Source organism: Phasianus colchicus, chromosome 33 (assembly GCF_987193195.1).
Source record: "Phasianus colchicus chromosome 33, bPhaCol1.hap1.1, whole genome shotgun sequence".
NCBI classification, from domain to species: domain Eukaryota; kingdom Metazoa; phylum Chordata; class Aves; order Galliformes; family Phasianidae; genus Phasianus; species Phasianus colchicus.
In genome coordinates, this window is record NC_143468.1 from 2,591,098 (window position 1) to 2,618,121 (window position 27,024).

The 27,024-nt window shown below is 46.3% G+C and overlaps 1 protein-coding gene across 2 annotated transcripts in view; it reads left to right on the forward strand.

Moving 5' to 3' along the window:
* Window positions 1-126: 126 nt before the first annotated feature.
* DIP2B (DIP2 acetate--CoA ligase B (putative)) overlaps window positions 127-27,024 on the forward strand; it is a 62,861-nt gene continuing 35,963 nt past the window's right edge. For both annotated transcript variants that reach the window (XM_031609827.2, XM_031609826.2), the window contains exon 1: window positions 127-381. In XM_031609827.2, the coding sequence (XP_031465687.1) occupies window positions 294-381 (88 nt within the window). In that variant the 5' untranslated portion in view covers window positions 127-293. The remainder of the gene's footprint in view (window positions 382-27,024) is intronic.

Below are 27,024 nucleotides of genomic sequence, written 5' to 3' on the forward strand. Positions count from 1 at the left end.
ACGCGCGAAGCTCCGCTGTGTGCAGGGCGGCGCGTGGCCGCCAAGGGGCGCTGCGCGTGCGGGGGGAGGCGATGGAGGCTGCAAAGCGGTGACGCGAGGTTCGCGCGCCGCCCCGCGGTGTGACGCGGCGCTGGGGCGGCGCTGTAGCCAGCATGGCGGAGGTGGCGGCCGCTCCCGCTGCGCCCGCGACCCGCAGCCCCCGGCGCTGAGCCGGAGCCGCGCCGAGCTCGGCGGCCGGGCCTGCCTCTATTCCCCTTCCCTTTCTCCTTACCCCTTTACGTTCTCCTCCCGTCATGGCCGAGCCGGCGGCCGCGGGTATCTCCTCGTTGCCTCGCGAGGTCCGCGAGCAGCTGGCCGAGCTGGAGCTGGAGCTCTCGGAAGGTGAGGAGCGCCGGGAGCCGCCCCGCCCCGCCCCGCTCTGCCCTCGGGGTGCCGCGACCTCGGGGCTGGGGGGGCTCCGTGCGGGAGGGTTGGGGAGTGGGAGCCAGAGGAGGGCCGGGCCCTGAAGGGGTCCTTATGTTGTGTGTGGGGGGGAATGGGGAGAAGTGTGTGGGGAGAAGGGCTGGGGGCAGCTCTGTGTGTGGGGAAAAATAGCTGGGGGTCGTGGGGGGGATGGGGTCCTCTTTGTGCGGGGGAAAAAAGGGGAGGGGGGAGATGGGGAACCTTGTGAGGAAACGGGGGGCCGTGCGGGCCGCTCTCCTTCCTTGGCCTCAATTCTGCAGGCTGTGGATGTGGGGTGGGAAGGACTGACAGCAGTGCGGGGGCTCGAAGGGCCCTGGGGTGAATAGCAGCGTGCAGCCGGATGTGCTTTCAGCCTCTGAGTTCTTTTCCGTAGCTGTTATCAGGCCGACGCGCGCACTTTTTGCTGAGAACAAAACCCACCGAGTTTGTTTCCCGTTCTGCACGGCCGTGTCTTTGTTTCCTGGAGCTCACAGTGCTGCAGAGCTCTGGGTGTGCATTGCCAGGAGCCCATCGGCGCTCAGCTCGGTGCCACAGCAGTGCCTTGTCAGGAGACACCGCACGGGTGCAATAATCCCCCCCATCATTAACAAACTGACGGCAAATGGAGCTACGATCGTCTTTGTGCTGTCACTTTGTCCCAGAATGTACAGAACATCAAGGAGACTGTTTATAGCTGTAAAGATTTGAATTCCTTCTCCAGCTTCCCATGTTGGTATGCTGTGCTCAGTGTATTGCCAGATGGAAAGGCAGTGGTAGTGCTTTTTAGCACTGGCTGTTTGTAGTTGGGCTTAGTGCTGCCTGTTGGCTTTTGTGAGCGTGTGTGTGTGATTTTTTTTATCCAACTTTTTCCAGATAATGCTTTCTGTAAACATTTAACGAAGGCGATAACCCTACCTGGTGTTTGGCTTGGGGTACTCCACGCTAACAAAGAACTGGAGAACATCCTCTTCACTCACTAGAAATAAAATGAGAAGTAATTGTTGGGCTTTGGAAGAATTTGCTGAATGTTTTCAAACATTTGTTTCTATTTTCTGCAAGTTGTTCCATGTGATACTGAAAGACTTTTATTTTGAGCCGCTGGCATACAGCACTGCGAGCCGTGCTTGTTAAGGTCCTTTTGGTAGAAGGGCTAGCAGTGACATCATGCTAATCTTTACAAAGCTTCTAACAGCTTCAACTTCCATGCTTTGGAGCGAAGTTTCCTGTGTTATGTAATTCTGTGAACACTAAATCCATTACCACTTCATGGATTTAATACCCCGGTGTTTTAACGTGCGTATGACAGGTTTCTGTGTGCCAATCTCTTTTCCTATCAGAAAGCCTTGAGTGCAGCTGATGGTGTTTGGCCGTGGCCCTGAGATAACCGAGGGGACCTGTGAGGCAGCGGGGAGTCAGTGGGGTAATGCCATTTAAAACACACCCCGATTTGAGACTTCAGCATAAGGACTTGAAGGTGAATGCGTGCATTGTGAACTGGGTATAACTACAGAGCTGTTTATAGTAAACAATATTGAATGGAAGGGTTTTATTAAAAATGGCAGTGGTGCTTGCTGTGTGACTGATTAGCTCTCGCTCAGATAAGAGCACTTGATCCTTCCCCCCTCCTAACTGCAGCTTTATTGTCTCAGATTGTCTCTTGTGTGCTCTGTGAATGTTTCAGCTGGGGTTTCTACGCCCCCCTTTGGGAGCGGGAGAGGAGCTGTACCTGCAGGGACCCAAATTTCAGCACACAGGGGTGGGGAGATGGCTGTGCCTCGATGGGTGATCCCACACGGGCAGTGCTGAGCAGGCAGTGTGAAGGAGGGCTGCCCTGCGGGTGGGCTGGGAGCACAAACGCTGTGGGCTTTGTGTGCTGCTGTTTCCCCACTCACCTTCATGGCTTGCAGAATCTGTAGCAGTATGGGGGAAAGAGAGTATTAAAATCTCATCTGACATCATGCTTGTGGAAGGTGCTGCATATAGGACAGAGTGGAACAGAAGGATTGGGTTAGTGTATGCTTAAAGTAGAAATCATAGTTTGCAGTGATCTGCTGTGAGACAGCAGATCCTCTTTCTTGGAAGTAACAGAGGTGCCATTCCTGAGGAACTTGAAGTGTTCCAGCAGCATAGTGGGACGTGTCGCAGGAAGCAGTAATCCTTTTTCCATTTACCAAAATTGTTCTAATTTATTTCTTTCAGTCTTTTGTTGCATGTCCTTATTTGGCCTCAGTGATTGATTTGTGTTTAATTCGTTTATTTCTAAATGCGTTTAGGTAGGAATTCAGTTGTCTTCTATAATGTGTTATATCCAAACCTCGAACAGCACATTTTACAGAGGGATTCTTTACAGAAGGGATCAGTGTCATTGCCTCTAATGAGAATGATTAACTGTACATAAGCAATGAATTAAGTCATGGAGCTACGAGGAACCTGGAACCTACTGATTACTCATGCTTTCCTCCTTTTCTTACTTCAGTTTCTTTTTCTTTCTCGTGCTTTTTTTTTCATCTGTCAGTAACACCCACATTATGCATCGGTAATGATGGGAAGGGCTGGCTGTGTGTTTGCATCTGCTGCTGCTTGATGAGGAGAAGCACTGGGGATATGAACTTTAAAGAGGGCTTGCCCAAACTGTTGATAAGACTCAAAGAAACGAACAGTTCCACTTTTCTCCGAGTGCAGGAGCTCAGTTTTACACCTTTGGGGCTGAACCACGGCTGTGTGTGATGATGGCTGTGGGTGCTCCCTAACAGCTTTGCTCTCAGAGCTCAGTGAACACCTGAGATCCTCCATGTCCAAGCTGAGCGTGGAGATGTCCGTGCACTCTGGTGCTTTGGGGACAGTTCTCAAGCAGCTCTTCTCATATTAATCTCATTGCAGCTGTGTTAAAAGTGCTAAGGAACTCTGGTATTGCTGGATTCATAGGTTCTAATTAAGCACATTCTGTACGCTTGTTGTACGCAGTGCTCTGAGGTTTGTGCTGGCTGCGCAGTGAAGCTTGTGCCCTTGGTACGGTGTGGGTGGTGGTGGCACTGGAGCTGCTGCATTGGAAGTAGGACAGCTCACTGCTCTCCTGGAGGGCTGATTTGGTGTTGGCTTTTGTTTGACTGCAGTTTCTGTCTGTTTTTAAGCAGTAAAGGGATGTGAGCAGAGTGAACTTCAGCTCGTGACATCTGTGAAAGTATGAGGTAAGGGGAGGGGGAAAACCCCGCCTAGTAATAAGGAGGAATTCCTGTGATTGCAGTTCAGGCTCTGAGCATGATTTGCCCTTTCTGGGTTATGTGACAGCGTTATCATATCACCGCTCTTGCTTCATGTACAGAAGGAGGCGGTTTCTGTTGACTTTTCTGGTTAAACATCCATTTGGCTGTCTGGTTTGTGATTTGGTGTGGGTGTTTCTGTGAATGGCTCCGCGCACCTGTGTTTGTTCCTTCTCTGCTGATTGTCTCTTAGTGGAGGCAGAAGGAAGCTGTGTGTAAGGACTTCCAGAAGCAGAAGGGATGGTGGCTGGTGTGGAAAACGTGGTATCAGCAAAACAGCTGAAACCCGGGGCTGAAGGCCAGCCAAATAGGATGGAACCTTAATGGAAGAAAACATGTTGACTCAAGCAATTGGGTCGAGTCTTTGTTTTGTTTGGCTTGAGAAATTCCTGAGGAATCCTGGTGTTTTTCTCTTCCCTCAAAAGCTGTGCTTTTCACTTTTCATTCTTAGATTGCCAGGCACCCATCAAAGTAGGTGAAGATCTTTTTAATACATGGAGTAGATGAATTATGGAATCTAAATAGATTAGGGAAGAACCAAAGAAAGTAATTGACGGAGGAAGGTCTGCTTACGTGGAGTTTGCTGAGTGGGCAGAGAGGTTTCACTTCAGTTTTCTCCCTATTGTTCAGAGGGGAACTGTGACTATAGCAGAGAAAAGGCTGAAGGAAGCTTATGAGCACAAGCAAGTCAGATCTGATTGTCTTGTAGCTAACAGGACTCACAGGTGGTTTTTGTGCTTTTATGCAGCATTGCACCCACAAGTCTTGCATTAGGCAAAACTGGTAATGGGAAAGCTTTTATGTTGCTTCTTTAATTTACCTGCAGGACTGACAGCAGATGGGTACCAAATCTGCTGAGAAATCTGTGTATGGCTTTGACACAGCCTCTCCGTATGCAGCCAACAAAGGTACAGTTCCGAGGCAGTGCTTTGAAATGCAGAAAAATCCTTTTGGAGCACATCATGGAGAGCTGTTCACACAAATTCAGAGGTGCTCATCCCTGCGTCATGTGGCTCTACCAAGATCCCGATGAGAGCCTTCATTTCTAATATTGTATTAAGCTTTACGGCAGGGAAAGAAGTGGTGTAAGCCTGATAGCCAGAAGGAAATACAGCTCAAGTCATCGTCAGCAGAGGAGCAGGGCAGCAAAACTGTCCCCAGTCCATCAAACAGAAGGTCCACGAGGACATCACATTTATACCATGCAGATGGTCAAAGCAGAGTGCTGAGTGATGAATGGTTTGGAGAAAGTTAAATGCTGTGATTGTGACCGGGAGTAGGTTATACTGTGCAAGAGAAGTATTTGGAGCACCCAGGTTACTATAACAAAGAACAACCAGGAGAGTTTAAGAATATGCATCTGGTTGCGTTGTCACTCCTATTCTTAGGAAATGAGGTGCGGGTTTGGGGCTATTTTTAAAAGCTGCAGCTCTGACCCTTTGCCTTGGGGAGAGGAAGAAATTAGAGGCTTTAAAGACACTCCTCCACCTCCTCCCTTGCTTCTCTGAAGTCTTGCTGGAGTTACAACCAGTTTTCCTCAGCTGGGCTGAGGGGACATCTGGTAGCAATGATTCCTGTCTTGCCTTTATGCTGCTTGCTCTTACTACTGGTGCTATTTGCAGTTCAGTTGGATGCTTGGGCTGGAAGTGTTGATCAGAGCTGTTAGCCTAAGACAGCTGCAGTAAAGCTCTCTGTGGTGTTTTCTTGTGGTGTCCTAGATCTTCAGCTTCCTATTTGAAATTCTGTAGCATGAAACATTAAGGGGTAGATGTGATGGATGGCAGCAGAGCTGTGTGCAGCCGGGTTGCAGGTCTGGCAGGCCTGAAAACCACTTGGAGCTCCATAGAGAAGTGGGAGTGCAAAGGACCCCGTGTGTTTGTAGTTCATTGGTGCTGTGTCAGAAGGGGTGATGGGTTCCTTCCGGATTCCCTCTCTCTAATTAGTTTTTGCCATGAAGCTTTCTATTCATTGGATTTATCATGTTTATTCAGTGGCAAGTTTCTGAAGCCAAAGAGTGAACTAATGGTGAGACATCCCAGAGGTGCAAGCAGAAGCGGAATACTTTCCTGTTTTGATTTGCCTCAAATATCATGTCCAGATAATTTCTTCACATGGTTTTCTTGAAGCTGCTTGCCTCGAAGTTACAAGAGGCATTTCCTGAGCTCAGCGCTCTGCTCAGCTCCTTTTGGGACATTGTTGAGTAGTGGAACTGCAGCGTTCTTCTGTTAACGTTGGTTCAATCCAACATTTTTCCTAGACCTTATGAAGTCAGGGGAGAGTCATCAGGGTGCCTCATTCTATTAATTAGAATGGAAGATTGTTAAATTTGCACCACGTGTGAGGGAGATGGTGATTTATGGCTAACGGCTGCTGTGCGGGCGGCCGCCTTCCATCTGCTACACAAATTTTCCCATTACATTTTGATGACGAGTCTTGGGCAGAGCCTCACACCTGTATTCCTCGCTCTGAGTAACGCTCTCCACTGCTGCTCTTTCCTCTTGCCTGCATTATTTTCTTGAGTAAAACACCCGTTTCTATCGGCATGCGCTTTTTTCCTTCAAACTTCAAAGCTGAACGTGTCTGCAGCACACCTCAGTGTACACACACAGCTTATGTTTGTACCAAAGACAGTCGATGGAAGAGTGCCTTATGCTTTAGGCTCTAGTGAATGAACACCTTGTTTTATTTAGTGTAACTTCTGAGAGAAAAGAAAAGGCTTGCTTAAAGTTTTAGAACTTTTCTGCCAACATCAACTTTTTATAATTCTTCTGAGCTTGAGAAGTGCTGATAGGAACTGTAGGAATTCCTTGGGGGTGGGAGCCCACGGAGCCTGCAGGGCATGCACTGCATTTGGGAACCTGGGATGTGAGTTACTGCAGCTGAGCCATTCAGAATTGTTCCCCAGCAGTCAGACAACCTGCGTCCAGCAGCTCCATGTCCCTGGGGAGCAACAGCAGCCTAGAGAGTTGTATCCCAGCCTGATAAAATTAGGTCTTCTGTAATCTCTCTCAGGGCAGCCGGATGGCTGGCTGCCTTCAAAAACATATGTTTGAATGCAGGAGTAATGCATTCCATTTCGGATGGCTGTAGCCGTGGGAGCTGGGTGACTTAGTGGATAAAGTGCTCCCATTTTGCCTCTGGGATCAGGACTGATGTCAGACATCAGGTCTAAAGTGCAGCGCTGGAAAAGGATTGTTTGGGATGCTTTTCCTCTCCTGTGCCACTGTACCTTAGTCATAAAGGATTTGGAGAACAAAATCTTCCTGTTGTTGGAAATAAAGCACGTACTGCAAAGAGGACTTAGCTACAACCTGGAAATACACACACTCATTCTGCATTAAGAATATGTACTTTGGAATGGCAGCTTTTGTTCCTCTCATGTAAGTCTATAATACATTTCTCTCTGAGCAGCACAGGGGAAAGAAGTGTTGGTTGTGTCTTGTCCCTTCAAACCTCCTGGCAGCTCCTGCACTGAGGGAAGGCAGCACTGCCATTGCAGCCATGCAGCTCTAATGCGGGCACTGCTGTTCTGCTGGGAATTGATGGATCACATCATACTCCATGTCTGTTGCTGAATTTCATCAAAGGAAGCCAAGGATAAGTATTTTTCTGCTATGAGTTTTCCCTGTGCTCAGTAGCTGCAGTGCCAGCAAGATGGCTGGTGCTGTGCAGATGGCAGTGAGCTGTGGATCCAGGTTCCTGAGAAAGGTAGGGTTGGGTGAGGCTGTGTTAAGGAAATTTTGTGTTGCTGCTGTCTCACCTGTACTACCTTCAGTGCATCAGCTTTTCATTTAGAGTGCTGACTGATCTTTGAAATGAAGAACCTTTTCAAATGTGAAGCACCTTTTCTGGAAATTCTGTAATGTCCTGGCTGAGAACAGTGATGAATGCACATATGTCACTGTGGGGTTCCTGATAAGAGTGCTTTCCTTGCCCCGTCGTCACGTCTTCATCGTCACCTTTCCCTGTAATTACCCACTGGGAGCTGTACGTGCTTCTGGAAGCAGTGATCACACAGATATGCTGCCCAGCCAAAAAAAAACCCTGGGGGAGGGGAAGAGGCTTTGAAGTTTTCTGGTCACTTTCTAGAAGAGCGATGAGCAAAGTGGAATGGTTGTAGAGGTCACTCTTTGCCTTTCTGAGGAGAAGGTGAGATGTGTTCCTTACAGCTCTGTGCTGAGCAGCTGAGCTCCTCCTCACTGAGCAGGAGCAGTGAGCAGTGAGCAGTGAGCAGCAGCGTTCCTCCCAGGAGCTGGCAGTGACACGGCACATTCCAGGCACTGCTTATTCACCCTGTGCTGGAGAGAGCAGCATCAGGTGATCGAATGGAGATAAGAGTGCCTCGATCCTCTCCAGTGCTTCTGGTGGAGGAATAAACAGAGCTTCCATCTTCTGTTTGTGCTTTTGGATGGAGAGGGGTGCTGCTGGGAGATCTGCTTCAGCGGGCTCCTTCCTGTGTGTGCTGTGCAGTGCCCTCACCCCACAGTCACATCTCCTTACACAGCTTCTGGCAGCAGGATTGGATTCCACCTCATCGTGTTCCCTTCTCCGCCACCAACAGCCCAAAGTCTCAGCTGTGTGCTTTGTGGAGCTGCAGGGGATAATTGATTAAGCTTTTAAAGAATGTATGTTTCCTTTTCTAAAAAGAGGAAGTCGAGCCATTTACTTCATTCATGTGTGCAGCGAAATGTTGGTTGTAAACCAGATTTATGAATAATTTTTGTAAGATTATTAAAACTTTACTGGCAATCCTGAAGAAAACACTGGACAGCACAAAGTGGAGGTGTGGTGTCAGCAAAAAGTAGATCTCAGAGTGCTCATGTCAATGGTTTGGGGCTTTTTTTCAGACTGAGACCTGTGTTTATTCTTAGGGCAGCAACTTTAGGTGATCCCTTGTGGATTAAAAAGAAAAAAAAAAAAAAAAGCAAACAATTCTTATTGTAATTAGAATGAAAAGCTCCACGCTTACACAATGTCGGATTGGAAATCGCTCCAGTGAAAAGGGGGAAGTGTTGTTTTCAGTTTGCAGGCAGGAAGCCGGGATGCACAGAGCAGAGCTCAGCAGCAGAGCAGAGCTCAGCCCCAGCTTTGTGCAGCCGGCTGCCTGATGGCTGGCCAGGGAAGAGCTGGAAAGATGCAGCCTGGTAAGTGCTGTGTGTGTGTCTGCACAGCGTGCTGAGCCCACGTGTCCCTCTGCACACTCAGGTAATCTCAAGTTCAGCCCTGACCATGGTGGTGTGTTTGGGCCGAGCTCATTGGTACAGTGTGTATCTGTGGAATTGCCCCTCTCTGCTTTAAGTTCTTGAGTCCCTCTCGAAAGTTTCCCGAATTAAAAAATGTATTTATATCCTGTTTTGTAGGAAAAAAAGTCAATTATTGAGTCCTAAAGCAGGAGAATCGTGGATGAAGAAAAAGCAAATGAGTCAGATATAAATAATCCTATTATGTCTTGGCTGCTGCCACACCTAGAAACCTTGAACAAACACTGCTGTTCTGCCTGGCCATTCCTGTGTTTGATACACTTTACTTGTTAAGTCCTGTTTAAAATTGCAGCATGTAAAAATGGCGTAAGGCTGCTCACCATGAGTGTGAAATACTTAAGAAAATTGCTTTGGTCACTTTGAGCACAGACACAGATGTCTGAGCACAGCAAGTTTGCTGTCATTGTTCCCCCAAATTGGGAAGATCCAGAATCTCAGAGGTGCTGTTGCTATGGAGGGCTCTCAGAGCAGTTCTTCTATTGCTGTAGGCCTTTGAAAAAGAAAAAAAAAGAAAAAAGAAAAAAAAAAAAGCCTGCCTAGAGCAGCAAACAGGAAGATGTAATTCCTATTTGGCTTTTGTGTATCCAAAGGTTATTCCTCGTGTAGAGCCTCAGTAAAGCACTTGTGGTGTATCTGGTGGTAGCATGGGAGGTGTAAAGAGAGATGTTTGGATCTAGCAGAGTCATATTTGATGTATTGTGATTACTGCCATGTGTCTTCCAAGGTGATTACTTACTTAATAGCTCACCTCCTTCATGCTTCCATGGTGAATAAGTTGATTTTAAACAAATCTGAATGAAAACATTTTTGAAAATTAAGAAAGCTGAACCCTTTCTCCTCAGCTCACGTTCTGATCCTGCCATTGCAGCTCCTTCCAGGGCCCAAAGCCCTGTCTGCCAAGGGTGGCTGTCACCACTTCCAGGGCTTTTTAGGGGAGGTTAGGGTTGGGTTGTTGGTTCTTGTCCAAACATGTACCGTTCACATTGTTCTTCTGTACTGACTGCTGTCCTCTGGGTTTGTAAGGGGCTGTGAAACATCCTTCAGCCCAAAGGAGTTGTCCAGATCTGTCACGTATGTGCTTACCTGCAGTAATCTTTCTCAGTTTTTCGGTGCTGCACTGTGATAGCTCATGATATTCAGCCCATGTATTTCCCTGGGTTGAAAAGGTAATTTCTTGTTTTAAAGTTGAGGGAGAAAGCCACGTGGAAACAAAGGCTCATGTCCTGACAGCTCTTCAGGCTTTGTTCACAGGGGCTCCCTCTTCTCCTGTGACAAAGACAGTGCTTTTCTTTCTGTGTTCTGTGGACTGAAATGGATGCAGCAAAACTATGAGGGAGGGAAGCAGCAAGTAAGGCAGAGGGTGGTGGTCAGAATGTGCTGAAGGAGCAGAAATCATGGAATCATAGGATGGCATGGGTTGGGAGAGACCTCAGAGATGATCCAGCTCCAACCCCCAGTCAGCTTCCAAATAGGAGTCTGTGGAACTGCCTCCAACAATCCCTTCCAAATAATGGAAGCATTCCAGTGCCACGCAAGATGCTACAGCTTGGTCTCTTCTCTTAGGAAAATTATTGTATTTCTATTCTTTTCCTTAACACCCCAGAACAGCTTCCTGTGAGCTGTAAAATGGTGTGAAAGGGAGGCAGACATGGCACAGCACTGCAGGCTGTGCTCCTCTTCCAGCCGGGACAGAACTATTTGGGCAGAAGGATAAAAGCAGGGGCTTGGCATGGGGAGCTGGGGAAGGAATAAGTAGTCTGCTGTTAGAAGTGAGTTTGGCTGCAGGTTATGGCAATAACACAGCTCGGGGTGTGCTTGCTGCTTTGTGCCGCTCTTACCATGCAGTGACAGCCTCAGTTGTGTGGGTCCAGCCACAGGAGCTGACAGCCTTAAAAAATGAGTAGTATTCCTTTTGAATATTTGACATAGGAGAGAACAGCCTGCAGAGCAGTCCAAGGAGAGAAGAGTGAAAGGAACTAGTGAAGCAGAGAGATTTGGGCAACGTAAGACTGCTTTTTCTGTAGTTCTGCTTTCAAGAATAGCTATTTTAGAATAGCTTCCATTTTCTGTGGGTGAAGTGTGACAAAAAGTCTCCAAAACTTATTGTTGCATTGGGGCAAACCTGCAGTTGTTGGGTTGTTTCCATGTTTTGAAGGGATTGTTTGAAGCTGTTTCATGGAATCCCAGCTGAAAGGTAGATTTCTGCTCCTTCAGCACATTCTGCCTCAAGCAATTGCAGACAGCATCTCTCTTCTTAACTCACTCAACCAGTTGATGCTTGAGCTTTGAACATACCGTCTGCTGTTTAAGTGTTACATGCTGTTAGATACGTAAACGAAAGGGACTGTGCTGGTTGTTCCAGGGAGTTAGCTCATGGAGGGGAAAAGCTGACTTGGGTTTCCTATGATATCCTTTACCTCTGATTGTCTGAGTTCAGAGCCGTCCTGCGTTATCTGTGGATGGAGGCATATATGAAAAGGAAGAAGGCAGCTAGGCCAGGGCAGCTTGCCATTGCTTAAAGCCTTTGTTAGAGACCAAAGGAAACCTGCTCCCATTTAGGCACTAGTACAGCCCCAGGGGCTTTCTTGGCCTCATATGTAAAGAAGATGAAGGCAGCCGCATGGAAATGATTGCACACTTTTGCATGTCAGTCTACATTAGCTTTTTGGACCCTGGTTGTTGCTTGAATGCTAGGATCTCGTGCTTAATTCTCAGAGTTTTTATCAAGTGGGTCTGTCAGTGCAGCACTTAGCCCTTCTGGTGAAACTGAGCCGTGAGGAAAGGATCTTCTGAGCAAGAGCACTGGCAGAACTGGTCTGCTACTGAACTGCCCCGAGCCTGCCTGTGATTGTGTTCTGGTCACAGGGAAGGAGATGTCTGCAGTGGGCAGGGGCTGCTGTGTGCCTCTGATGGCTGCTTTCTCCTGGTGATAAATTCCTACTTCTTGATTTGCTATGTCCTTAAATTTAAAAAAAAAAAAAAAAGGGAGGGGGAAATGGGGAGATAAAAACTCCGCTCTCAAAATAAACTTCAATTTTAAGCAGTGAAACTAAGCAAATTAGAAATGGACACACTTTGAAATCTGCATTGCTCCGCCGTTTCCCTTTTCTCTGCGTGGAAAGAAGGTTTTAATGTCATGTGTAGCTGTTCCAGCAGTCACATCACATCACTGCTCCGCTGCACTGCAGGAGCTGAGGTTGGCTCCTGCAGGCTGCGTTTCTGGGCTGACTCTTCTCCCTTTTCAAGCTTTCAGCATGAAGTATTCAGTGGTATCTGTGCACAGAACAGTCAGTACAGGCGGCGTGCCGCAGGGAGCTGCAGTGAAGGTATCATGTTGTGAGCACAGCCTGTGTCTGTGGTCACTAACTGAGCGTGACCTCCAGGCTGCAGGAGTTGTGTTGCATCGTCCTGTGCAGAATTAGGGCAAAAGGGAATTTCTGGGCAGAGTGTCTGAAGAGTGTCTGAGGTACTGCTGTCTGTAAGGGCTTTTTTTGGGTACTGCAGATTGGCTGAGACAGCCAGCATCGTGTTTGGTGGGAGCATCTAAGGCAAGGAACTGATTTTGTTTGTGTTTTATCTGCTGTACTGGTTTGTGCTTCTAGAATGCCAAATACTTAAGGAAAAAAAATATCCTCTTGCGTAAGGCATAATGAAGGGAAGTGATTGCTTTATTTCCCAAATATGCTTATTTTTCTTTTACAGATTTTACTTATATAAACTGTATGGATCCAGCAGGCCGGTCTTACTGAACAAATTGGAGGGCAGCAATCCAAACCGATGCCTGTTGTCTGCGTTCCTCCTTTTTTCAGAGCTTTTGCTTCATTGCAGGCTTTCTCCTTGGACCTCAGTTTCTTTCTAGGCAGACTGTCTTGCCTTAAATTCCTGCTGTCAGCACGGCCTTAGCCCTTCCCACTCCCACCCCCAAACTGTGGAATAGTCTGTGGTGCTTCAGACTGCTATTAAAACAGCCATTATGTTTGCAGTTGAAAGCAAGGCCTGCTGCAAATGTAGTGTTTTATCAAAAAGGTACGAGTGTCTTCCTGTTACCATTATTACATTGACAGACCGGTTTTATAAACATTTTAGTGCACTTTGAAATGGGTGATACCTGGTGATTACGGCTCCATTAGGTGTAGTAACAGATGGTTAATGCAAGTACTTTTTATGTTGTCATCAATCGCAGAAAAACTAAAGTACAAGTGTTAGATTCTGATCTCTTCAAGCGTAAGGCTGGGAGTGAGCATGAGAAATGGTGGAGGATCTCACCAAGCTGCTGCTCAGAACTGTGCAGAGTAGGCTGGGGAGGGATAATGAGTCACACTGGAACACGGACACTGGGATGAATTGTATGCCAGTGCAGCAGGGCCGCAATTGGGATGGTCCTCAGATGGGCAGACTGCAGTGCTGTGTAAAACGGACGGGTCTTAGAATGGGGAGGGCTCCCATGGTTACGAAGTTAGAGGGAGAGGCCTGGAAAGTCCCTGCCTTTCAGCCAGCCAGAGTAGAGGTGGAATTAGGCCACGGCCATCAGATAAGCGTGCCGAGGTCATGCTGTGGAGCTGAACCAGCAGCTTTGCCAAACATCTGCAGTTTTGCCCTGTATACCCACATGCAGTTGTACCTTCCATCAGGTGTTTTTAAATGGGGATCAGAGACCTCTGTGTCCTTGCTAAGATAAGAATTGCAGAGGGTGTTAAATTAGACTTGCTTTTTTCTGGCACTAAATTTTTAAGTTTAGTCCTGTTTCTTTTGTTTGTTTGCTTTCTAGACACCTTAGCACTGTGTGTTCTTAAAGGTCTCTATACCCCTGCCTAGAGAGAGCATAGTTAGCCCTGCAGGCTTTCTTCCTGTGAGAACTGGAGCTCACACTTCAGGGTTTCTGTTTTAGATGAGTAACTTGGAGGGCTTACACATTTCACATAGTAGGAAAACCAGGCTAATACTGTTAGAATTAAATGCTAGTGGTAAACAAAGGGTTCTGTTTATTACTTAAAGTGGTGCTTCTGACTTTAAGGGAGATTGGCTGTTGCTGAGGGAAACTGCACAATCACCCTTGCATTAAATTTGTTGCAGAATGAAAAATTAAAATACAATCTCACTGTCATTAAAATGAAGTAATTGATGTCATCAGTCCATTAGATTTTTTGGGAGCTTTTGGCAATTGCTCCAGGTTGCTATTAACACCTGATCAGCCAGCATCCTTAAAGCAGAGGGAACAGGAGGGAGCTGTCTGTGTAACTGAAAGATACAAAGGAACATCTCAAGGAAATGCCCAATGAGCAGAAACCAGCTGGGGCAGTGGGGCTGCCAGAGGACCTCTTCGTGGAGATGTCTTTCTTGAGGTTAGTGAGACCAAGTCAAAGCAACAGTTGGAAATAAAGCTGAATCCATTTCTTTTAATGCATTTCCCTCTTGAGCTGCATGGCTTGGAGATGACTTGAGTGTGATCAAGCATCAAAAGTGGAATTTGGGAGGGAAGGATTCTAACTTTATCTTCAACATGGCAAACAGACCCATAAGGTCAACCCAGTACTGATAACTGTTCAGCTCTGCTTTTCATTAACTGACATAACAATTAGCTGCTGTTAGTCTTCAGTGCACTGCTCGGTGCTTTGTCAGGCAGCTCTCAGTTCTCAACATGTACAGTTTGGTGTTTGTTTTGTTTTTTAGTTCATAATCCCATCTAGCATGTTTTAAATAAAATTTGGGAGAAAAGAAATGCATCCCTGTTTGCAAGAAACCTTTCATCTTTAGCTCTGGGCTTTGCAGAACTGGAGTGGTGAGGAGCCTTGTGTTTTTGTGCTGGCTTCATCCCTTTCAGAATATTAATATTTAATTTAAGGCTTTTTAAAGCTTTTAGCAGATTTAGGCTTTCTTCCCTGTGGTGGTTATATGTGAGGACAACTTGAGAGAGCGCTCTGATGAACTTACAATATGAAATGTGGTTTTATTCATTTTGATTTATGACTTGAAAAAAACTTTCAAGAAGTTTGTCCTGTTCTGTAAGTAGCTCTGCCGTAAACAGCCATAGAACAGATCCAGCACTTCTCCCTTCCCTGCAGCTCGAGCCCAGCCAAGCAGGTACTGCTCACATCCCAGCCATAACTCCTCCTTGCCATGAGGGCTGATCTGCAATGGCTCTGCAGAGAAAACCACAGGTGAGCAACAGTCCCTGTGCAGTGTGGTGCCTTCCTGGCAGCTCTGCATTCAAATTGAGCCTGCATTGCTTTCATGAAAGCAGGCAGTGTTCGGTGACCAGGAAGCAATTGGCTTTTGCTGAGATGCGCTTATTTACACATTTTTTACCCAGCATTTTAATGATACGTTTTGCTTTTGGACAGACTGAACCTCACTAGCACAAATACACCATGACATTTCTACCTGTTTGTAGAAATTGAGTTTTGTCTTTCAAATTTAAGATATTTTCTTGACATGAGGAGCACAGGACGTGAGAGCAGCCCTTGTTCAGGTTGGTTTCCTTTCAGGGCAGGAGACGATTTGTCCTGAGAAACACTTGCAAGCAGTTTAGAGATTGATCTTTTTTGTTATTTTTCCCCACTCTTTGCAGCTGCCTGTGGTCCAGAAGCTCATGGTGGTTTTGCATTGTGCTCATTAAGTTCTTCATCAGAGCTGCAGAGGGGTTTGTGCATTACAGCTGACAGCACCCAGAGCCATGACTGAGCCCCAGTCTGAGCATCCCGAAATCTGCTGTTGGTGGTTCAGGCTGCAAACAACGAAGGGGAAATGCAGTCAGCATTCTGGTTTCTGCAGAGCACGCTTTTGTTTACCAGCTCATGTTTCTTCCCTGGATCAGTCGATCTGTTGTTTAAAGTATTTGTTTATAGCTAGCGCTGTCCTTTGATTCTTTAATACCAAATTTACTAACAGGAGCTTTTAATTTACCTACCGAAAGCTGTGTCATTTCCAGGAGAATGTGTTTGTTTTTCTTCCCATTTTATTACAAATAAATCTCAATGAGTGTATTTCCACTGTATCAAATGTCTCTGGCCTTCGTGGGAAGAGGGTGCAGGAGCATCAGAGCCAAACAGAGCAGTTTGGAGAGCAGTTGTGTTGAGGTGTTTGCTTATCCAGCCAAGCAGCGTTGCCTTTCTGCTGTGATACGCCGGGTGCCAGGTGTAAAACACCCTTCCTTTTCATTGATATTCAGCTCCTGTGTGTAGTTCAAGGCCGACTCATTAATATTACAAGTGTCATATATGTTGTGTTGGGGCCAATCCCTGTTTTTTGCAGTCCTCTAAAGTGGAGGCTGTGCAGTTGGAAGCTGCCCAATTTGCTCTTTGGTCAGTGAGATGATTGTGTGCTGCTGAGTCTCATGGTGATAGCTTTACTGCTCCAGCAGGAAGGTCTTGGTGCGTGGATCCTCCCAGTGCTGCTGCGAGAAGCGTCCCTTCCCAAGAGGAGCTGAGTGCCAGACCTGAGTAACTCTGCCTTCCCGAGGAGCTCTGCAGAATTGGTGGCGTAGGTAGAGCCGGGAGGAATTCAGATGAGATGTTTTCTCAGCCTCGCTATGGGGCTGCTGGGGAGGCTTTAATTATTTGTTGTGTGAACAAAGCAGTGATTGTCCAAAGCTCTGTGTTATCCTCTGTTCCTTGTTTGATGGAGTGCCTCTATTCCCTGCTCGCTGAGAACCTCGCACAAGGTGGTTTGGAGTCATTTGTTTTGTGATTACTTCGTTGTCATCTCCTCCTTTATTTTTCACTAATGAGAAATCAGCAAGCTGGAAGTTTTCTCCTGTGAATTTTCCTTACATGAATGTTTGGTTGGAAACTGCAGTCTCAGGAATGACTTTTTGATGAGGCCACAGTGACACATTGTGTGATAAACACATAGTATTTGGGAATATAAATACAGGAATTCTTTACAGTAAAATAATTTTCTGTCAAAAATTTTGTCTAAAGCCACATCAGGGACTGCAGTATTTTTTCTGTGTGCTCTTTCATTCATTTTGTTTGTGTTCTTTTCCTTTTTTGGCAAGTTGCTGACTGCATGCTCTTAAATAATCTTACTGATTTCTCCATACTTCCTTCCCTCTGAAAGACAGACATTTGAGAATTCAGTTTATTGAAATTGGAAAAGGAGATGCTGCACCCTTAAAGAGGCCCCGGTAGGGAAATGTGCTGTGAGCAGTGATTGTGATTCTGGAGATAGCTTGTTGAATGGGATCTTCCTTGCTTCTAAGTCTGTTTAGGTTCAGGGTCCACTGGTGTTGCAGAAAGAATATTTGCCTTCAGTTCTGTGAAAATACACTGTGACAGCGGTGTCGTATTGGTGCAAGGCATGAAAAACACAGCTGGTGTGGTCCTGTCATTTTGGAGCAAGAGAAATACATGTTGTAATTGGTCTGAGTGTTGCAGCATCCTGCATTACAAGGCCAGCAAATTGAGCTGGCCTATTCCTTCCCTTGCAATAATAACATGTTCGTTTTTTTCTACTTTGGTATTTTGTACCAAAAATTGAATGCAGTTTTTATTTGTGTGCAGAATCGGTATGCTGGGAGCGGTGCTTAATTCCAATTGAAGTATTTATGTTCAGTAGCATTGCTATAAATCTTCTGGAGGTTCTCAGCTCCTGGGCTGAGCCGGTGCAGCATCTGCAGGCAGCATGCTGTGTGTGCTGTGTGCTGCAGGACCATGTGCTGCCCAGTACTTGGATCTTCCACACTGCTTAAAGGCGCTCACATCGGGAGGATCTTTCCACATCCTGCTATCCAGCATCTGAACAAAGTGCTTCTGAGGCAGACGCTTTGACTCCTCAAGCACGCCAAAAGAGCCCGAACAGAAGTTGCTCCTTGCATGATCTTTCTTGTAAAGAGCATTGCAGCTGACAGTATAATGGATTTTCTTAGGCTCGCTGGTGACATGCCAACATGGTTTCCTTAGCAGTGAAATTCCTCAAGAAGCCAGGGTTGCTGATGTAAACAGAGCTGAAAGCTTAACACTGCCCGCACTGAGCGCAGGGCTGAGGCCCGCTGCTGTGCCCAGTGCATTTTCTTCTGTTCCTTCTGTTCCACTTGGGTTTCCCATGCTTGCAGCCAACTTGAACAGGGAGCACTCTTCAGCGGCCTCATCCCTGCACAGAGCAGCAGTGCCGGCACAGCTTGCTGCCAGCTGGAGCACAGCTCTGCTTTCCTGGGACTCTACTTCTGATGGGGTTATTCTGAATGACCACGTGCAAAGCAGACTTAAGGATATTTGGCAAAGCACAGATGACTGTTGATGTCTTTGCCTGGATTCCCACTAGGCAGGCTTAAAGGAAGTGAAGAAGCAAAACTAGGAGTGATTTATTTATTAGCTGCTCGCTGACTGTGCCTCCTATCTCTTTGTCAGATATGCTTTTGGAATTTGGTGGGAGTTTCTGAAAGTGAAATGACTGGTGTTGCACACTAATTTGAGGCTGGATCAAAATTAATAATTTTGTTGCTTTGATGTTAAGTAGTGGGATCCTACTGCGGTGACTAATAGTGTTGAATAGCAACTAACTGAGAGAAAGCACTTGTTAATGCTGTAAAATGACTGTGGTGTGTGTTTCAGATTTGAATGTTTGGGAAAAACAGCATTTTGCTGTCTTTAGCAGCCATCAACTTCTCAGCTGCCCTTTTCTGTGGAATGGGAGTGCCATCCTCATGAACACACGCCCGGTACCACTGCTTTGAGGGAACCAAGATAGGGAGCACGTGAGAGAACATCGTGACAGAAGTCTCATCTCTTTAGTTTTGCTGAATTCATTCTCATGATTGAGATTTTTTGTTTGGGGGGTAATCTTTCTTTTAAGTGCTAATGCTTTTCACTGAGATATCTTTCTTTGTTCCAACATGTATGATCATTGAGCTCATCGAGTTACTTGCAGTAGCATTTTCCCATCTGCAAATACATAATTATTGTGCCCTACTGCAGTGTGACGTGCCAACCTGCATGCTAGCTTGCTCTGCTAACACTGTGTTTAAAAGATGAGAGTTGCATTTCCATACCTGAATACTTTGTGTTGAGAAGCACTGTTTGATCAATAGATAGCGGAGTAATTGCTCTTCTTTCTTTTCCAGTTCTGACACGGCATTCAAGAATCTAGCATTTAATTACAAGGGTAACCTGAGGTACAGATGGCCTGGAACAGGTTGCATCTCCAAACTGCTTTTCCAGATGGCTTGCAAAGGTGTTGCTGTGGTGTCAGACCTGGAGCAGGGTTACCTGTGGCAGTTGGCTTTTGTTAGAGAAATGAAAGCCTACTTCAGGAGCATTATTAAGTATTGCCATGTGTATGCCTTGAAAGGGTTAGGGATGGGTGTTGCATGCAGGATAAGTAAAACTTTAATTTTAATCTTATCCCAGGTGAATCCACTGTGAAAATAGTCAAGTGGTTTTCATAGAACCATAGGATGGCTGTGGTTGGAAAGGTCCTTAAAGATCGCAGAACCATTGAATGGGCTGGGACTGAGTTGAGTTAGAAGAGTATTTAAAGGTCACTGGACCATTGAATGATAGAATGGCTTGCATTGGAAGTGTCATTAAAGATCACAGAACCATAGGATGGTTGGGTTGGAAGGACCTCCAACCCCCTCCAGCCCCACACCCTGTCCTGGGCTGTCCCACCCCTCCATCAGCCGCCCAGGGCTCCATCCACGGTCCTGAGCACCTCCAGGGAGGGGACAGCCATGCTTCCCTGGGCACCCTGTTTCCATGTGGCCACATCTGCTGCTGAACAGAAGGCTGCTGAAATAAGTCAGGATTTTGTGTGTGAGAGCAGAGGAGGAAACACCCCCATGAAGAAGGATCTGCAGCCCCTGAGGCTGGGAGCTGTTTGGTTTCATTGACTTTCCAGATGAGTCTTAATTATTTTGAGGCAAGATAAGGAGTACTCTTTGGATGCTTGCATGTATTGCTGTGTTGAAAACAAGCTTGATTTGGAAATTCCTTTCATGCTAGCCTGTCTTGTGGAGAAAGTGTGCTGTTTTGGATAGGTGAAGAGTTTGTGAGCTTTTCTAGTTGGGCTGGATGGACCACTCCTAAGAGAAGTTTATCAAAGCTCACTGTTGTAGGAGCTCAGTTTCTGCCTTCAGGAGGACCGTGATGCACCCAGTGAATAACTGCTGAATCACAGGGCTGCTGCTCTTGCACAGAGTTTAGTCATTTCCTACGACACTTTTGTTTTTAGTCTGGTGGGGGGGGGGGGCAGGGTTGTGCATTTGTGCAAGGGTTAAAAAAATGAGAATTTCTGTTGGGGTCTGTGATCAGCAGGTTAGTCAGGAGTGTGTTCTGCCTTGTCATGGCTGATCTGCTTCACTGGGGTTGGAAGATGCATCATTTTACTCAGCACTTAGTGAAGTAACTGTGTGCATAGTGAATTCTTAGACACGTGCACATGGAGCTTGCTGCTTCTCCTTGTTTAAATGCAGTGTTTTGGAGCACCAGGGGTATTGCAAACGTAATTACAAACACCTGAGCCCAAATTCTGCTGATGGACTTTGTGTTCAGAATAGGTGAAAATGATTCACTTAAACAGATTTTTGTAAAATGGTACTTGTGACAAAGCTGTGGTTTACTGCCATGTGTAATACTCAGAAGGGAAATTGCATTTTGCCCCCATGACATGCTGCAGTTATTGAAAAGATTGTTATTTTTTTCCCCAGGATGGGGTTAGATGCAAGATTTATTACTTGTCTATGGGATTAAGCCATTTATGTGTGTGTGCTGGCTTTATTGGTAACGTAAAATTTATATGGCTGCACTTTGCAGTGTAATAGCTCGTATTAAAATGGACCTCAGTAATTGTATTTTGCAGATATCTGTTAGAGGCTATGAACCAAGCAAGTATTTAATAGAGCTAACAGGATTTAGTGCTGTGTTTAAAGGCTTTGAGTTTGTACTTACCTGTTGTAAAGGAAGATGTTGGCCATGCATCACTGCTGATTCACATGTGTATCACACGTCCTTTTGCTACAGGTCTGAGCAACGAAAGCATCTCTGCCTTGCAGTTCTTGCATACAGATGAATTAGAAGCAGGGCTTAGTTTGGCTGCATGCTCATTTGAGCAACTTACCTGGGGAGATCCTTGGAGGAACCTAAGCCCAGAATGCTGGGATCACGTTGATGCTGTGAAAACCGTGCACATGTAACGTGTAGGAATGTTCTTGTGTCTGCTCCAAGGAGAAGAACCAACAACCCCGCGGCTCATACATGAGAGGCTTTTTTATTTACAGTGGGAAGCTTCCAAGTATTTTTCAGCGTCCTGAACTCATTTTGCTAACTCAGGACAGTGCTGTTTTCTGCGGCGGTCACATTGAGATTCCATACGTGTCTTTTTTTTTTTGTGGGAAAAGGGAAGGCTTCTTAGCTGGAGCTGATCCGGTGCCACCTCCTTCCCATTGCCCACCCCCTGCTCACAAAGACAACTCAGCTCTGTCCTCAGCTCACCCAGGTTGGTGATGCACCACATATGGCATCTAAGATTACAGCCCATAATACACGGGCCGAGACGGGTGACACGAGGACACTGGGTCATCAGGAGCTCTGCAGTGCTGTTGTAAGACGGAGATCCTTCACTGAAGTTTCAGTAGTTGTGTTTGTCGTCTAAAGGTAAAACAACAGCAGCAGCAAATTAAAAAGGCTTAAGGCACACACAGAGCACTGCGTGACCTCGAGTGGCACAGAGCCACCACGACGCTGCCACCGAACCATGCCACAGAAATCTCATCCTCAGCTGCACTGCTTGGAAGAAATAAATGCTGAGATTATTCACATAGTTTGGTGAAAAAAGTGTGGAACAGAGTCTGTGAGGTGCTGGAGCCAAGTAGGCTTGTAGTGGGTATAGATTAATCTGGAGCTGATCTGTCTGTGAAACTTCGAGTGCTGAACCGTAGCAGTGTAATGCTCCCACTCAACAAACACAGCTTTGTAAGACTCCCTGTTTTTTTCAGCCGCCTATTCATGTTCTTAATGGGAACAGAGTGGTGCAGTTAAAGGGAAAGTGCAAGGCACAAACCTGTTCTGTTTGTTTTCCTTTTGGAGGGATGTATGGATCGAGTAAGGCTTGCTTTCTGTCTAAGAAATGATTGACTTTTTTTTTTCTGGGAGACTGTGTAGTTTGCAGAGCTTGGTGTTCTTTTCCAGGAAGAAAGCTGAGGTATGCCTTCACCAGAAGAGGAAGGGATCTATGAAGCTGCATCATCACCTGGACAGAGAGAGTGAGGGGACTGACTAAACTCAAAACATAGTTTTTACTGTTGAATTCATGGCCAGAGAGCGTTGGGAGTGCAGGACTATTGGCAGGTACACTCTGTTTGGACACATGGCCTTGGAATAAAGGTCCCAGCGTTGCCTCCTTGGCTGCTGCAGCCTGGGATTGGGATTGTCCTAGCATCAAACCCTGGTAAAACAGTGGCAGGGTGTGCCTAGGAGTTCCCTGTTGTCCACAGGTGGAAGGAAGATGAGCTCTAACTTGAGAATAAATGAAGGAGTGGCAACAGCATCTGTTCCTGAAGTGCTGTTTGGTCTTATGGCTGTTTTCTGCCTGGGCCATAGCTGAGATGCTCCGAAGTGCTAAGTGCGTACTTTTCCTTATTTTGAATTTCTCAAGCATGCCACCTGCTGCTTTAAATGGCCTTATCTGGATGTGGCGTGCAGCAGAACATTCTGGACTTTCAGCTGCACTTCTGGGGTTTCAGCATCTCCATTGGTGTCTGCTTCTGGACGCGGACAGGGAATCCAAAACAATCAGAGTGATTTTTGTGGTCTTGCAGAGGAAGTGAGAGGTGATGGAGCTGCAGGGATGCGGGCTGGGGTGTGTGCCTGGGGATCCGAAGGGGCAGGAGGGCAGAAAGGCAGAGCCACGAAGGTCGCATGTGTGAGTAAGACCTGGAGTACAGATGCAGTGGTGATAACACAATTATTTCCTTTCTTAGTATGATTTTGTTATGGTGTTTGCTGTTAAGTAAGCAGAGCAGGTATCCGTATTTTGGAGCTAATGAACATAACCGGAAGCATTGCCAGGGTTCTCTGTTAGCAGAAACTGCTGGAAACATCCAAACTGTGTTTCTGCTGTTGTTTTAAAAGCATACAAACACTTTTTCAAATGCATACACGCTCATTTCGAATTTGAATCTTCTGCTTGATACAGTCGAGTGTTTGGAGGCTTTGTTGGAGAGATGCTGTGTGCTACGTGATCATTTTCCTTAATTTCTCCACTGGAGTAATTATGGTTTTGTTAGACAGTAAATGATTCAGTGTTCTCATTCCATGGGGGGAAGGGGAGCGTGGATGTTGAAAGAGGAGCATTGTCAGAGCATAGCAGGATTAGCTGGTGTTACCACCTTACACTGATTGAGCACCGCTCTTTAGAGCAGATCATCAGCTCTAATTGCTAAAAAGCAGCCTGGCGTCACAGGGCGGTGAGGCTCCTGAAGTTTTCAGCTCCTCTGTTGCAGGATTTGAATATAGGTGCAGCTCTGGGCTGGTGGGTTGGGGCTGGCCAGGCGTCCTGCTGCCCTGCTGAAGCCTGTGAGGAGTTCATCTCTCATTTCTCAACAGTTGGAAAACACGGGTTGGATGCATACGATGAGGATGAACTCTGTGAGAAGGGAATCTCAGGCTCCGTTTTGGAATTCCCTTAAATGAGATATGTTTAATCACAAACGAGCAGAGCCTCCTGGCTTTCATCATGGGCTCGGGACCCTTCTGGTATTCCAAGCAGGGAAAAGTGGCTGCTCCCTTACTTTGTTGTTTCTGTGAGCCGTAAATCGAGTCATTTCCCACTCTGACTCCAAGGAATGGCATCTCTGATGTGTTTGCAAGACCTGCTCTGTCTTGAAAAGTAGAGTATTTTTAACTTCTTGTGAAACTGTCAGAAAGGAAGCACTGGAGTAGAAAAGAAGCATTGGGTGGTACGGGGATAGACAGCAAGGGGAGGAATGGCTGAAGCAGTGCAATAGCGGAACCTGTCCTGTTTCTGGTTCACCAAACACTGTGCAAACGAGCAGGAAAACAGCTGTGGCAGCACAGGAGGAACCTTCTCACATGGGGATGAGTTATCCTCTGCATGGTGGAGCTTTGGCTGGGATGGAAGAAGCTGTGACAGGGAAACGGTGTGTGCAGGGCTGATGGGATGGGTCACAGCAGTGGAGGGGCTGTGGCTGTGCTTCAGCCCGTTCTGATGACCCATGGCTGTAGCTTACCAGAGCTGAGACCTTCAGGGTGAGGAGGTGAATAGGATTTGCTGAAGTTGAGATTAAGGCAGCGTGGGGAAGGGTTGGCTTTTGAGACAACAGGAAGGGTTGCAATGTGGGAATCTTAAATGAAGCTGAAACTCTGCTTTCTTTTGACAAGAATTCCTTTTCCTCAGCAGGGCCTCCTCAGCATGTGGAGGCACGGCCATGGCTTAGGCTATGGATAAATATAGCCCACAACTGAGCAGAAACAGTTGTAGCTGGGAGAGGGCCAGAGGAATGCCTCAGCTTAAGTGGTTTTGTTTGTGACTTCTTTCCTAGGGATGAACAAACACTGGCACCGTTTTAACGCTACATTGTCAGCTCTCCTTGCTTTGCTAATGCTTTTGCATCTGTGCAGAGAGGAGATAGTCTTCTTGAGTTGTTTGTTAGCTATCTGGGGGAATTTAACACATCAGATGTCACGAAACGTTGAATTGATGGAAGCGGGGTTGATGGAGATTTACCAGGTTTATGGAGCAGGAGTAAATGGCTCTGGAGATTGCAGCCCTGTTGTCTTTGTTCTCTTCCTGTTGCTGTAATTTATGATTTTCTGTGAGGAAATCCGCCATCTAGCCATGTCCATTTCCTGTGGAGCAGCAGAGAGGGGAGAGCATAGAAGAGAATTTCTCTTGGTGGGTCTTTGATTTCTGTCTCAGTGAATTGATACCAAATGTGGACTGTGTGGGACCAGAGAGATCACACAGTGCATTCGTTCCACTTGTGCAGCACTTGGAAGGACATTTATTTCCAAGCTTTGTGTTGTCAGGTCTGCCATAGCTCTTGTGGTTGTGGTAACCAGACCTTGGCTTTATTAAGATGATCGCATACCTATCACCCCTACACGCACACAACCTTATTTTTCCTGAGTTTTGCTGCCTGCATCCTGCAGGTGGTGGTTTGTGTTTGTGTGTGTGTTTGTGTGTTTGTTTACAGGCTGTACGTGGAAGTTCAGCAGAGCAGAGCTGCAGGGAAGTCCCAGGAATTTCTCATCTTGATTTCGCTTGGATTTGACTCCTTGTAGCTTTCCTGCTCTTGCCAAATAGCAGAGAATTTTTTCTCTATTAGTTCAGGCTCTAAGAATCCTTTCAAGTGATAGTGATCACGTGGTAGTTGAGGTTGCACATAATGTTTTGACCTGGGTTTCCTTGTGTTCTTCAATGGTATTTCACCTCCATTTCAAATTTCCAAGTGCAGATCTGTGACCCATAGGGCTTGCATTCCTGTGATGATGGGTTTGTTTTGCTGGTGGGATATTAGCGTGGAAGAAGCGATAGGAAAGAATTCTTTGCTGCCCACTATGTAAAACAGAATGTGATGCTGTGAGTGCTTAAACAGAGCACTGGGATCTGTTTGCAGTGCCCTGGTATTCCTGAGTAATTCCAACAGCTTTCTGTGGCAGACGTTTCATTACATATAGCATGTAACCACCGATGTCAAGAGTCCAATTAAGTGTTGGGGAGAAATTAATCGCAAAATAACAGACTACAAACAGATCTGTGGGTTGGCTTCCAAGGGAAGTCCCTCCCCTTCTCATGCAGATTTGTTTTTCGTGACGTGGTGTTCCCTCCTGTTCTGTTGGCCACCCAAAGGAGACAGTGCAGGGAATTGGAACTGCTCCCAGAACGGAGAAGCAAAGCACGGATCAGTTTGTAGATCTAGCTTATGTGCTTAATGGAAATATTACCCCTTTGGTGCATGCTCTGTGTGGGGCTTTTCTGAAGGTGCAGTTTTCTAACAAGAGCAGCATACCTTTCTTATGAGCTGGATTAATTGGACTGAGCTGTACATTGCAATCAAGCATTAAAATTAATGCTTTGCTTGGCATTTCAGTGCTTCGTGGACATTCTAATTTTCTATTGCTGGATTAGCTTGGACTTGTTGGGGCCTGACTCAAGCTCAGTAAAAGAGAAGTGAGATAAAGTTGCGTGTGCAAGTGCACACCCTCTGCCAAGCAGTGCCTTTATCCATTTCAGCCCTTGCTGTAGGTGTTGAATGATGGAGATCTGACTGTCCAGGAAAAGCAGCTCACTCCATTCCTTCTTCAAGCATTTCAGTACTGCAGAATCACCTTTATAACCAGAACTGCCACTGAGCTGTGCTCCATCAGCCATGCTGGGGGGCCTTTGGCCTAAACTTTTCTGATGTGACCCTCCACGTCCAGCTGAGCTGAGCGTTGGCTGAGGAGCAGCAGCCACTGCTGATCAGTGCCTAATGCTCTGCAACCCTGTGCTAATCAGGCTCATGGCAAAGCAGCTTGCTGCTCACCATCACAGTTTCTTGCTGTGACACGAATGTGAGCTGTACTTCAGCTTGAGTAAGGACTACCAAATAACTCTGTTTTCTTATTGCCATGTATTTGATCACTTCCAGCCTTTGAGCCCTGAGAGAGATGAGGTTGTAAGTGCGGGTCAGGCTAAGAGAAGGCTTGAAATGCTGAAGGGCTTTTTGTTTTAATCCCTTCAAGGTTTCCTTCTTTCTTGTGGTTCTGATGTAATGTGAGAAATTAAAACAAAAGACAGCAGCCAGATGGTACATCTCCAGGATCAGACAGATTAGGGTGTTTTTTTTTTTTTTCTTTTTAAGGGAAAAGTTTACTAATACTTCTCCTCCAGAGTTTTTGCTTCTGTGGAGCTCAAGCTCCTATCTTCTGCATCATTCTGCTAGCAGGCAAACGATGGAATTAGAGCTATCAACAAGTTAAAAAACAAACAGCAGCTTGCTTTCACTGAATATCAAACCAATGCAAATAAGTCTGATTTTCTGCATCGCACCACATGCTTCCAGAGCAGTAGTCTTGAAGTTGGCTCTGTTCATCCTTACCTCACTCTGTAGGTGCTCTGAATGA